Below are 14,054 nucleotides of genomic sequence, written 5' to 3'. Positions count from 1 at the left end.
CTTGAAATTAAAGATTTCTATCAAATATTCTGTACAAAGCATGAAACACTTATATACATATTTCAAAAATATAGTATAAAAAGTATAGTGTGTTAAAACAAAATAGAAGTTATAAGCGACATTTCAAAGCCTGAGTAAACACATTTGAGGTAATAAACACCATGTTATTTTTCCCTTGACACTCTGGGATCCTGTTACTAGTTCACAGAAAGCAGATTTCCTAGGAATCTCCTTAGTGTGAACATTTCATATAATTAAATAAGCAAACAAACAAACAAACAAACATGGAAGTTGTCATATTCTCCAAGAATAATGTGTATAAAAATAATTGTACATCTCTCTCAAAATTCAGTAAAGGTACTGGGAAATTTGTAATGACCTGACATAAGAATAAATTATAATTTTATTAATTTTGCAGTCTCCTATCTACTGCCTCTAGAAAGCCTACGCAGCCAGTCTACTCTGGGACCTGATTCTCTGCTGCTCTGCACCTTGTGCTACCACTTACACCTGTGCACAGTGGGTGTAAAGTACTATTCATTCCGATCGATAGAGTTTTACAGGCACTTTGCACAGATGCAAATGACTACACTAAGGGGCANGGAAGTAAGAAGGAGAAAAGAAAGAAAACAGGAAAGGTTTCAGGTTAGGAGAAACAGAGAAAGCATAGATCCGGGTATGTAAGCAGGCACTATTAGAGAGGGGAAGCCGAGGGAAATAAAATTTACTGATATACCATGGGGGAGGAGGGAAGAGAGGGAGAGAAGCAAAGCAAGGGAAAAACCAATTGGTGAAAAAGGGAATTGATCAAAAAGCTGTTAGATGAAAACAGATTCTGAAAACAGTTAATGAGAAGCGCACGCACAAAGGACAAAGTAAATGAACAGAGAGAATAACTGTCTGAACATCTATTGAAAGAACAGAGTTCAAAGACACCTAATGGACAGGTGAGGGCCCCTAGGTGAAGAAATCCTTCTTGTGGATAAACTGAAAAGAAATAAAGCCACAGGAACATCGAATGTAAGGAGCACTATACGCCGAAGAGAAGCAAAGAAAAGGACAGCAAGGGTGGAACAGGACTTACAGCCAAGTAGAGGAAAAGTTGATTCTTCTCTGAAGTCACTTATATCTCCTTTGTTCTTTTCAATAACAATGCATTTGGTATTAACTGCACAGAGTAAGGAAGAGTAGTATGTACAAGCTTGCAATGGTTAATGTGTTGGTAATCTATAGTTTATTATCAGTAATAAGTACTTGGTAATGTTCTATATTATTTATACGCCTGGTATAATTTTGGGGTTTTCCTTTATAAAGTTCTAAACATTTAAAAATTATCCCTTCTGTCTTGGTTTGCCTCTGTCTCTCCTCACAGAGAACATAGCCTAGCCTAGTCAGGTCAGTGCATGTATATGACAGGTGTACATTTGTATCCACATACTATCAGTGGGGATTAAGACAGTAGAAGGAATAATGTTCTCAAACTCACAAAGGGGAAAATTTAGACATTAGGAGACAAAACTAACATTTTGTTACAAAGAAAGAGGAAACTTACTACTGATTAATACATGAATTAATGGAATTATCTAGGATGGGGCACCTAAATTGCTGTCTCAGAACCACACCTGGTCTGCAGGGCTCTGAAATGCAGCCCATGCCTGCCCTTTCCCCCTAATTTCTTCATGGAGAAATAAAATTCATTTTGGGCAGGAACATAAGTAATTTATAAAGGCAAGGTCATCCATTCAGGTAACAAACAGTACAAGGTGAATAGTGAGTAGCAAAAGACATTCAAAGGCAATAGTTATCAGGAATCCATTGGCAGAAAATAGTGTAATAAATTTAGCCCTGGTCTACACTACAGAATTACTTCGGTATAACTACGTCACCCAGGAGTGTGAATAATACGTACCCCTGAGTGACATAGTTACACCAACCTATGTGCCAGTGCAGACAGCACTACGTCAGTGGGACAGCTTCTCGCACCAACATACGGTAGTTACACCTCTCACGGAGTTGCCATCTCTCCTGTCGGCTTAGAGAATCTTCATTAAAGCGCTACAGCGATGCAACTGCATCAGGCCTGCCCTCACTGTGCTGGCTGACACCTCCACACACACTCAGCTCCTAATAGGTGTGGCTCTGACCCAGACAGGAAGAACTCTGGAGTCTGGAAGGTGAAGGCAGGGGGTGTTTCCCGCCTGAAGGGGACAAAGTCAGCAGTCGCAGCAGGAGGGGATGGGAGTGGTCTCTGTACTCTCTTCCAGTAATGAGTACACCTGCTGTTACTGTGCTCATGCCAGTGTCACTGTTCCATGGACTCAGCCTGCCTGTGCTAATTCACATGAAGGAGACCACGAGGTCACATATCAATAGTTTGTAGGACCTACTCAAACAATTTTGAATAATGAGCAAATTTATAAAAATCCATGTCTACTCACAACTAAATTTGCACGCAGATTGTTCTAATACACTTTTCTGCAAACAGTTTAGCCAATCAGGCATAATTCCACTGAGGTCAATGAAGTTACACAGGTGAAAACCCAATAGAAGTGTGAGAAGAATAAGGTCCAATAACACTAGCCTCTTAACCCACCCACCTACTGTTTGCAGAAACAGAGAAGCAAATAATTACATCCTGACAGAGCAAAAACTGTATTTGAGTCATTGTTCAACTACCAGTGTGTGGGGGGGAGGGGGGGGAGGAAAAGAGCGAAATCAGAGAAAGTTCTCTCCCTACAGTATTTTCTGTGATGCCTCTCTCTGTGTATGCTAGGCATTCAGTGGTAATTCATAGAGGAAATCTTGTTGCAAGTTACTGGGCCTTGGAATCTAGCTACGATTGCAAACAAGCAACACATAATGATGAACTGGAAAACTTGAAGTGATCTGTTTCACAAAATGGGCCAGGCATGTCACCTGAGTCTACAGTACTCCCGATTAGCCAGAGGTTTCAAGCATCTCCCAAGACCTGGTGCATATTAAGGCTATGCTGTAGTGTGTCTGTACCTCTTTTAATCTTAGTTGTCTTAAATGTTTATGATAGTATCAACAGTCGCCTCCTCATGTGGAAGAGAAAAACCGGTCTCTGGTTTAAACATTAACAGAGTTAAACTCTGTCCAATTATAGCATAAGACATTTCAGGAAATGACAAAGCTCATTGTGGTCCTGTACTTTTGTGCCTCGTCACCCAATGTAGCTGTAAATATTTTTCTTATCTAATACTAATAATTATTAGAATTTTCAAAAGGGAGCGTTTGTATTTCTATGAATATATTTCTATGAATAATGAGACCATCTATAGTGGCATTAGGCAAGATAAAAATTAGAAGGGATATAAACCCTTATGCTTCAGGGCATTAGACAGCCTGTGATTTATGAAGTCAGGAAGTAACTTTCCCCATGGGCAAGTATTCTGTAATCAATCATCCATTATGGGCTTTCTTCCCGTGAAGCATCTGGTACCAGCCATTGCCAGAGACAGCATTCTGAACTAGATCAGCACCAAAGCTGGGTCTGATCCAGCCTCGCAATTCCTGCGCCTACATTTCTATCTGTAGGCCGATTTATAACTCAAAATTCCAGTGGAGCAGATCTGTAGGAATTTTTTTTTTTAAACTTTATTTGCTCCTCAGCTGAGACATTGGGACTGAACCTGCTCACAATGAAGTCAATTGTGACACGAGGCAGATGAGGCCCTTTGTATGTCAGGTTCCAGCCTGGAGCAGTTTTTACAGATGATTTATAAATCCCTAAACAAAAGGGTTTGTACGAGAAATGCTAACAGACCATTAACGATAGCAGTGTGGCCAGTACAAATATATTATACTTCAGCACTTTCTCCTTCTTTCTGGCCACTTTTATCGGTCATCTTCTGTAAGGTGTTGTTCCTCAGGCTTACATACAGCTAAACAAATGAAGTACAAACTTGCATGTATAAAAAAAACCCCGAAGTACATCAGCATAAAAATGTCAAAAACCTCAAATCAAGAATTATTTAATTTTCCATTCACAAAATGAAACCAATTATATGAATCAAGGAGGAAACTCATAATTCAGTAAAATACTACACTAATACAGAAAAAAAGACAAGATCCAAAAACAAAACAGAACGACCACCTATAACCCACCCACCTCAACCTCCAGAAGCTGAGTAAAAAAATGGATCTTGCACCAACAAATTTAGGCTCTGTCAGACCAGCTGAAGTGAAGTTGAGGGCCCTTCACTGAGAACAAGCCACCTCCTCCCCAGAAAATTAAAGTCTACAGACTGTTAACTCATGTGCACTAGCAGATCTCAACTTCCACGATGATTCACAGAAAGAGGAGTGGGCATCCATTTAGTTATGTACTTATCACTGTAACAGTTGAGTGCCTCATAAATATGGCTTTATCCTTGCAATAGGTCTCTGAGGTAGGACATAACTGTCTCCATTTCCCTGATGGGGAGCTGAGGACATCAGCAACTTTCAGACACAAGTTTGCCCCCTGGAAGCAACCCACCCAGTTTGAATCCAATCAAACTTGACTGTTCAGTAAATAGAAAATTCTTCACAGCATCTTAATGCAGGCAACCGAGAACCACGAGGCTTCAACCACCTGGGACAGTTACGCCAGATGAATGCAAAAGGTTGAGAAAAAGTTCTGTCTCCATTCCAGCCTCAACATGGCAGCTCAGACATTCTCAGTGATGCAATGGAACAATGTGCAGTTTCTGTGCCTGATGCTCAAACTCCTACTTCGTATATTTTATCTGGTGTAGGTCACATGTACACCAAGATGATCTGAGCATATGATGCAAACAAAGAGGATGCTTTGGAGACTCAGTACTAATGGGTGAGGGAAAAAGTGATTATGACACCGTATTGGCACATTGCTAGAATGAGCCACTAGATATGAAGTAAAAAGAAGAACAGGAGTACTTGTGGCACCTTAGAGACTAACAAATTTATTAGAGCATAAGCTTTCGTGGACTACAGCCCACTTCTTCGGATGCATATAGAATGGAACATATATTGAGGAGATATATATACACACATACAGAGAGCATAAACAGGTGGGAGTTGTCTTACCAACTCTGAGAGGCCAATTAATTAAGAGAAAAAAAAAACTTTTGAAGTGATAATCAAGATAGCCCAGTACAGACAGTTTGATAAGAAGTGTGAGCATACTTACAAGGGGAGATAGAGCCATCTATTTTTTACTTCACAATAGGACCAATCCTATGAGTGTTTCCAACCTGTGGAAAGTGCAGCCTCCTGTACTATGCAGCATTACCAATTATTTCCATGGGAATTCTTTTGTAGGGAGGCCTTGATGGATCAACCCACATAGGTTGATCTTATCCACATAGGTCCAAGACCTATGGTCCCACTCACGCACAGGGTGGCACAAGGGGGATCCATTTAGCTACCCCAGAAGCATTAGAATGGCTTTTGTATCTCAAGGTTCAATTATAATCCCAGCCCATTGCTTTTCAAATACAAAAGCAGCCTGGGCAATTCCAGGGCCAGAGCAGACAAGAACTCTTAGCTCAGGAAAAAGTTCAGAAGTCCAATGAGGCACCCTGTACACCTATTCCCAAATTAACCCCTCTCTCGTGTTTTACCCCAAACAACTCTCTCTCTTTCCTTCACGTCAGTTAGGCTCACACCCACCAGTGACCCCGTGCCAACTTGAAACCCGATACAAACAAAACAGCGACACCCATTCCTACCATTCATTCCTAGCAGGCACTGAACGCCTGTCTGGGGAACTGAGCTAGCAGAGAGCTAGATGAATCATCCAGCCAGGGCTTGTGAAGGGCATTTATCAACCACAGACCACACATTAAATAGCATCAACCAAAGAGTAGGGTTCCTGCCAGCCAGTGTCCTGTCCTCCCAAGATGAAACCCTTTGATGGGCTCAATAGGGAAAATAAAAGTTCTCGAACTATAAGTCTATGTCTCAGGAATCTCTTAGCATCTCTCTCCATGCTCTTCATAACAGGAACACAAGAGCCCAAGGGCCTATAAAGAAACCCACAACAGTGCATCAACACATTCTCTTCCCAGCAAGAATATTGTTGTGAAGCCTCAATTATGAAGAGCTGCACACAGTGTATAATGAGCCCATAAGGTTAGCAAAACGTTTACCTGCGTGCTTTCTGGATATCTGACGGTGAATGTTGGCAAGCAAACCTTCAGGGGGAAAAGAAAGAAAGAAAGAAAGCTGATGTGTCATTTGTTATTATTCTTGACATTATTGTAGTGCCTAGAAGCCCTAGTCATGGAGCAGGACCCCATTGTGCTAGGTGCTGTACAAACACAGAACAACAAGGCAGCCCCTGCCCCAAAGACCTCATAATCTAATTTTTTTTTTTGGCAGGGAGGGTGCTGTAAATGAGACAGACACACACAGTAGGGTAAATTCTGGCTTAATAAGTGCACATCAGATAAAATATAATTGACTGGAAGCAGCAGAGCAAATGATAACTGCCTTCATACTGGCTCAAGCTAGCAAACGTAGAGACATCTCCGTGGGGCTTCCACTTTTGTTATGAGAAAGGGCCCAAAATGGGCAGCGATCAAGAGAGAGAATACGGTCCATAAGCAATAAATATCTACATACTGTATTTGGAGATCCATACCTAGAGCTCCTGCTCCAAACACACACTGATCATTTGATTCCTCCTAGGAGTAAGTTGCACGGAGAGTGTCCTTGTTGAGGCCATTGTCAGACAGAATGAGAACGGCGCTCTGTGCTGCTTTTACAGCCAATGAGCTCAGCACTGGCGCTCCTCTGCATGCTGAAGTCCCGCTGAAGTCAATGAGCGCTCTCCACACAGAGCACCTCTAGGATCGGCGCCATGTCTGTGCTTGCTTCTGAGGGGTGGCCAGGGAATGGGCATCTCTTTTCCAAGCCAGTATTCAGCCCATAGTATTAATTAAAAAGTAATTAGCAGACAGGGGTGTGTGTGTGGCTAATGGCCAAGTCCTGCCTTTCCTGCTACAGACAGGTAATATTTAACTGGCAGCAAAACCAGTACAGTCTCTCTGCACAGGACCCAGGGAGCCTCTACCAAAAAGAGGAGTTCAACCCCCTGCACGTGAGGGTCCACACACAAACACCTGTAAGGACGATGGCGGTCAGAGACATAACAACTACCCGGATCTACAGGCTGACTCCCCAGACACGCATGCAGACAGAATTAAGAAGCTGGGCTTATTAATTACATAACTAAAATGCATTTTGATGCACAAAAGCTTATGTTCATCCTACTGAAACTTAGAATGCAGCAAAATAAAGTGCTACATACCTCTTTTCCACAGAACGACGAGTGCTCCCATGAATAGAAGGAGAATAATAATAATAACAAAAAATGCTATTAAACCAGCTCTACCCCTTGAAAGACTTTCAGGACCTTAAAGAAAAAAAATGAACAATTAGCTAATAAAAAACATTTCAATTTGCTGTAAACAACCTCATTAGAGTCAAAAGTCTATAGAGAAAGTGTGTTTAAAAGGCACATACAAATGTAAAACTTTTTTAAAAAAGGAATAAATTTGAAAACAGTATTGGGCCAAATTCAGTCACTGGTGTCACCCCCACTAGCTCCAGTAGAATTACATCAGGGATGACTTTGGCCCAATGGTGGTATGTTACATTATGCTTAAGCTATTTTAAAAGCTTCCTATCTTTAGAAAGTTAACAAAAGCTTCTATTTTTTAATGTAGGAATTGTCATGCCAGATCACAGTACACTGTCCAGCCTGCTGTTTTTACCAATGGCTTGTTCCTGATGCTTCAGAGGAAGGGACATAAATCAACATGCTGAACAGCCATGGAATAACCTCCCATAGAGGAAGTTTCTTCCTAACTCCTGTCAGTTAGTAATTGGCTTATGCCCCTAAAGCAGGAGTGATTATGTTCTATATACATTTTATTCTATCCAATATAACTGTAGATATTCTTTTTATTCCCATAAATGTCTAATCCTGGCCTCAGGCCTAGTCAACATCCCTGAGAGACATAGTTAAGCTGACCATAGCCCCGGTGTAGACACCGCTAGGCCAATCGAAGAATTCTCCCATTGACCGAGCAACCACCTCTGGAGGGGATGGGTTACTACAGCAACGGGACAACCCTTTCCACTGCTGCAGCATGTGTCTGCACTACAACAGCATAGCTGCAGCACCATACCTGTGCCTCTGTAGTGTAGACAAACCCCGTGTGACATTCTGTGGCCCCGAGTTTCACGAGTTAATTAAAACACAGAATTTGCACATGCGACGATGAGAGAAAATATTTCCATCCCCAATTTTCTAAAACACCAGTGCAAATCCAGACCAGGTCAGTAGTGACTGAAATCATTAGCCTCTGATGACTGCTTGGCAGGTTATGTGAAATGATTTGATAGACTCAGTCCAGTTCTTACAGGACACAACACAAGACCACCATCATAATTGACATTAATAAACCCCCTTATTGGTAGTTTCAGCAGAGAGGCCAAGATTTACTCTGTCCACGGAGACTGAACTCATTCTTCTCCCTTAGTAGTTCATTCCCAGTAGCAGCTGTCAGCTTACACTACTGCTACCCCTGCATTGTATGTTCTGTGCAATGGGCTAACTATCAATCTGGCGCCTTTCACCAGCTCTAAAGTCACTTTTAACACCATACCGACTCTGCTACAGTGACTTTTGCATTTTGTTTCCTTTTATGCTCTATGCATAATTTCCTGAGACATCAAGGGGAACACTGCAGTCTGAATTAACATCCCATTTCCCAGCTCGGTCCCTGGTCCCCTCTCACGTTACATACACCTTTTTACCCACATACTTACTTTCTGGGATACATGTGCTCAGAGAGATTGAGTTGTTGATTTTTGTTTTGGAGACTTCTCTGACACACAAAACTTTCTCTGAAGGGTTGACGTTTCCTTTAAGTTCGAGAACAGGACTATTAGCGTCAATTTTTCTGTCATCCCGATACCAACTGTAGCGCACATCCTTTGAGAACTGTATCTCACATGATATTCTAATCTGACCATTAGTGATGTTGCAATTTAATACTGATGGTGGAGGAGGATCTGGATGGGGGAAAAAAAAAAAATCTACATTAGTTTGACTTCACATTGTTTTGCATTTCAAGAGCACTTTTTCTAGCTGTTTGTGGGTGTAAAGTTTAAAACATAATCCAGCTGCATAGGGGATATTTGGTTCAGTCACCAAGCAGCAATAACAATACTTACAGTTCTGTAACACACACAACAAACTTAAGTGTTTAGACTATATTGGGGGCACAGCTCTTTTAACAGGACACCAGCTTTCAAAGTAGCAGGTTCAAGTGCAGATGTTGCTATTTTTTACTTCACAATAGGACCAATCCTATGAGTGTTTCCAACCTGTGGAAAGTGCAGCCTCCTGTACTATGCAGCATTCCCAATTATTTCCATGGGAATTCTTTTGTAGGGAGGCCTTGATGGATCAACCCTCCACTCTTTAAAGGCCTAAGGTGAGACTCTGCTTCTCTGCCCTATGGTGCTGCTTTCCCTTGTGAAAAGGTACAACAACATTCTATAGTAATGGTATACAGCATAGGTCCAAGACATCTTACAATAGAAATTACTATTATTATAAATTATTACCTCTATTGCCTCAATTCTGTAAGTTGATCCTTGGAGGTGGACCCCTGCATCTGCACAGCAGACACTAAAGTCAATGAGTTTTGCAAAGCTACAGAGAACCACCTACACGGAACTTGTAGGATATGGGCCTCCAGGCCCAAAGCGTGCTAAGTATTTTACTAACCAATAAGGAGAAAACGCTGCTGCTGACTCTGCAGTTCTCAGATGCTAATGATTGAATACTATTTTTATAAGTTTTTTTTTTTTTTAAATGCTGGAGCAGCACCATCAGATGCAAAATGTGGCACCCACCATTTTAAGCATGCAGCTGAGAACAGTAGGTACAAAAGTGCGTGGGTGCTGTTGCTGCCGCCCGCTAGTGACTGGGTCCACAAAAAGGATAAGGGATTGACTGCTATTAGCATCTAGAAAAGCTTTTCTTTAGTTCAAGTGGACCCGATGAACATGTGTGTATGATTTATTTATTAAATCAGGCCAATTTCTGTCTCAGTCACATCACTGTAAATACAGAGCAATTCCCTTCTGCTTAGTTGCTACAGATTTTCACCTGTGTATCTGAGATCACAAACTAGCTCAGTTTGTCTCTTGTCCAGTGTAAAGATTCACTACAATAACAAAGGTGTGATCACCACCAACCCAAGTCACAATAGTGGCACTGAAAAAAATCAGGTTGTGTATGTGAGTGCAAATACCCATCAGTAGATGCCTCAAGGAAGTGATCTTGAATATAGTCAGAGTCAAAATCACTCAGGACTTTAAAACAAAACAAACAAACAAACAAAAACCACCAATGGCAGTTCCATCACTTTCTAGACAGCTACCATAAAGAAACCAGGGTGGGAGCACTTTATGACCAGTGGTGCTCAAAATTCTGCCAGTTGCTGTTGTGAGGATGTCCTAGTTGCAGACTGCACAAATGGAGCAAGTGAGAAATCAGCAATCACAGAAACAGATTTCTTGGCAGTTTAAAAAAAAATTCGTACAAATCTGCTCCACTGGAATTTTGAGCTTTACATTTCTCATTTTCCCATCTGTCTCTTATCTATAGCTCTGTCACAATTTTTGTTGCAAAAAATAATCTGTTTCAAGTTGCTGGCTGCTGGGCCCAGAAAAGTTACTTATTACCTTTGTATCAAGTGGGTCAAGTTTCATAATCAGGCAGTCTTGACTGAGACACCCTGTCATTGGTGCTGGGGAGAGGTGTGACCAAAAGTGAAAGCAATTCCTCAAGCTAATCTCCAGAGAAACCTGGAGGAAGTGCCAGTCCGGTAGTAAATGATGCATTCCATGACAGGTGAGTACCATTTGGTCCTGGTTACTTACTATGGTTTAATTTATCAGTTTGTTCCAAAACCACCTCCAGATTGAGGTGTCAATAGAACAGTTCCTCAGATTTGTCACCTTAAAAGAATGGCTTGTGTGGGAATCTCCCTCTCATCCTCCACAGTGAATACGGAGGCAAAGAATTCATTTAGCTTCTCTGCAATGGCCTTGTCTTCATCAAAATGCTCCTTTAGCACCTCGATTGTCCAGTGGCCCCACTGACTGTTTGGCAGGCTTCTGAGATACTTAAATTTTTTGCTCTGAGTTTGTGTCTTTAGCTAGTTATTCTTAATTCTTTCTACACCTGCCTTATTACACTTTGACTTGCCAGAGTTTATTAATACTTTCTATTTTCCTCACTAGGATTTGACTTCCAATTCTTAAAGAATGCGTTTTTGCCTCTAACTGCCTCTTTTACTCTGTTAAACCATAGAGACATTTTTGGTCCTCTTACAGTTTTTTTTTATTTGGGGTATACATTTAGTTTGAACCGCTCTTAGGGTGCTTTTAAATAGTCTCCAAGCAGTTTGCAGGCATTTCATGCCTTGTGACTTTTCTTTTTAATTTCCTTTTAACTAGCTTCCTCATTTTTGTGCAGTTCTCCTTTTGTAATGCCATTCTAGTCGGTTTCTTTGGTATTTCCTCCCCTACAAGGATGTTAGATTTAAGTACATTATGCTCATTATTACTGAGGACTTCAGCTATATTCACCTCTTGGGTCAAAGCCTGTGTTCCAGTTAGGATTAAATGAAGAATTGTCTCTTCCTTTGTGGGTTCCAGAACAAGCTGCCCCAAGAAACAGTCATTTAGTGTGTCTAGCAAACTTTCTCTCTGCATCCCCTCCTGAGAGGACATGTAGCAGTCAATATGAGTATAGCTGAAATCCCCCATTATTATTGCGTTTCCTGCATTCTTAGCCTCTCTAATCCCCAGAACATTTCACAATCACCATCACATCCTGGTCAGGTGGTTGGTAGCATATTCCTACTGCTATACACTTATTGTTCAAGCATGAAATTTCGCTCTATAGAGATACTATAGATAATTGTGTTGAGTATCTGGTCACCATCAACCTTTTTAGCGAAGACTGAAGCAAAATAGGCATTAAACACCTTGGCCTTTTTGATGTCATTAATTATTAGCTCTCTTTCTGTGCTAAATAGAGGATTACTCCTGGGGGAATTCTGTATTACTGCACATGTGCAGAATTCATCTCCCATGCAGAATTTTTTTTTCTCTGCGGAAAATACATTCTGCCAGAGAGTAGGGGCCATGGGCCAGGTCAGGAGGCATAGGATGGGAGGGACAGACAGCGTGGGGCATAAGGAGTTACTGAAGGGTCACAGACTGGGGTTCAGAAGGGCAGGTGGGGGCAACAGGGCCACAGGGGTAGGGGGTCCAGGGCCACATGGGGGAAGGACGGTGGCTGAGTGCAGGTGCAGGGAAACAGGAAGGTGCAAGAACGCATGGGGACGGGGGCAGATATGAGAGTGGTTAGGGGTCAGCCAGGGTCTGTATGGGAGAGGCTCCCTAACAATTCCCCCCCCACACACACACACACAGACACCGAAAAAAGAACCATGTTCCATACTTCTCCCACTCACACCCAGTGACCAAGTTCATACCCAGGCTCCTTCCCAGCAATTGCTTCCCTCTCCCTCAACTCCTCTGTCAGACCTGACTCCCCCAAGCCTTACACTGCTTTTGAGGGGTGAGGGAAATAAGTTTATATAATGTAGTTTAATACAGAACTTTGAGTAATAATATATTTAATATGCTTAGTAAGGAATCTATTTGTCAAAAAACATTTGAATCTTTTTTGTTGTCTATATTGTTACAAACACACTTGCAGACAGGTATCTTGAAATAAAATTACCAAAATAATTGAAACTGGCGTGATTATATTTTGTTATTAGGACAATTAAAATATGAAGAATTTAATTTTTTGGTGCAGAATTCCCCCAAGAATAAGGGGACCTACATCAGGAGCAAGAGAAAGACGAACAAAAGGGTATTTCAAGAACCTCTTATTGCCTTTTATACTAGCCCTTGCTAGTATAATTCATTTTGTCTCTTAGCCTTTCTAATTTTGTCCCTCCGTGCTTATGCTATTCTTTCCTACTCCTCCTTAGCAGTTTGTCAAAATATCCTCTTCTTGTAGGATTCTTTTTTTTGATTTTCAGGTAATTAAAGAGCTCCTGCTGAAGCCACATTGGCCTCTTACTATTCTTATCTTTCCTTCACATTGTGATAGTTTGCAGTTGTCACCTTAAAAAGTGAAAAATTAAGAGTTGCAAATTGTTTTTGCTGCTTATCCACTACTTACCCAATACGGCAAGTACAAATTTTGTGTATTGGAGCTGGTCAACGCCAACAGGCAGAACTTGTGCTTCATACTCTGCAGTATCACCAATGTTTAACTTTTTGATGGTCAAATTGCCAGACGATGTCTCAAGCACTCCTCTTTCTGCTAAGCTATAATAATACACAGGTGACTTAGTATCATGTTCCCATTCAGCCGCTTTATCTCTGTTTTTCATCCAGGTAATTTCTCTTATAGTTCCGTTTACTTTTGGTGAAAAAGTAAAATCTTCTCCCACAATGGCAAACACAGACTCATGATCTTGAGAGCAGGTGCATACTATGCCAAAAAAGAAAATACATTTAATCAGTCACAGTTATCTAAACTACTGTTCGAGTCATTCTGTATCCATTATATATCATATTACACACACAAACGATGGTAAAAGAACATTAAGACTGCAAAGTCAAACACACAAAAGTTAGGAAGTCCTCAAATTAAGGTTGCCCAGGCCACCTTAATTCAGCCTCCTTGTGAAGGTGCATTACAAGACGGTCTCCATTTTCCTCCCCAACTCCCAGTCTCCTCTGCAGCCAGCCTTCAGTCCCCTCAGCTTCTTGTCCCAATCTACTCTTCTAAAGACAGACATGCAGTTCAGCTCTTCACCCTTCTACACTCAAATCAGGCATCTTACTCCTCCATGCTTCCTGGGCGCCAACAAGGGAGCATTGAGAGCACAGAAGGGACCCCTGCTCTCAATTCCAGTAACTAGATCTGGCCTGTTCTGGCCCAAGTACATAGT

General features: G+C 41.4%; 1 protein-coding gene across 1 annotated transcript in view; it reads right to left on the bottom strand.

Annotated features, from left to right (window-relative positions):
- Positions 1–608: 608 nt before the first annotated feature.
- CD58 (CD58 molecule) overlaps positions 609–14,054 on the bottom strand; it is a 33,266-nt gene continuing 19,820 nt past the window's right edge. The window contains exons 2-6 of the mRNA XM_034788738.1: positions 13,277–13,591; positions 8,824–9,069; positions 7,298–7,402; positions 6,135–6,179; positions 609–1,168 (exon numbers count right to left, since the gene is read on the bottom strand). Of these exons, the coding sequence (XP_034644629.1) occupies positions 927–1,168; positions 6,135–6,179; positions 7,298–7,402; positions 8,824–9,069; positions 13,277–13,591 (953 nt within the window). The 3' untranslated portion in view covers positions 609–926. The remainder of the gene's footprint in view (positions 1,169–6,134; positions 6,180–7,297; positions 7,403–8,823; positions 9,070–13,276; positions 13,592–14,054) is intronic.

This window comes from Trachemys scripta, chromosome 1, assembly GCF_013100865.1.
Source record: "Trachemys scripta elegans isolate TJP31775 chromosome 1, CAS_Tse_1.0, whole genome shotgun sequence".
Lineage (NCBI taxonomy): Eukaryota > Metazoa > Chordata > Testudines > Emydidae > Trachemys > Trachemys scripta.
The sequence above is the reverse complement of the archived record's forward strand: the minus strand, read 5'-3'. Positions and strand labels throughout refer to the sequence as shown.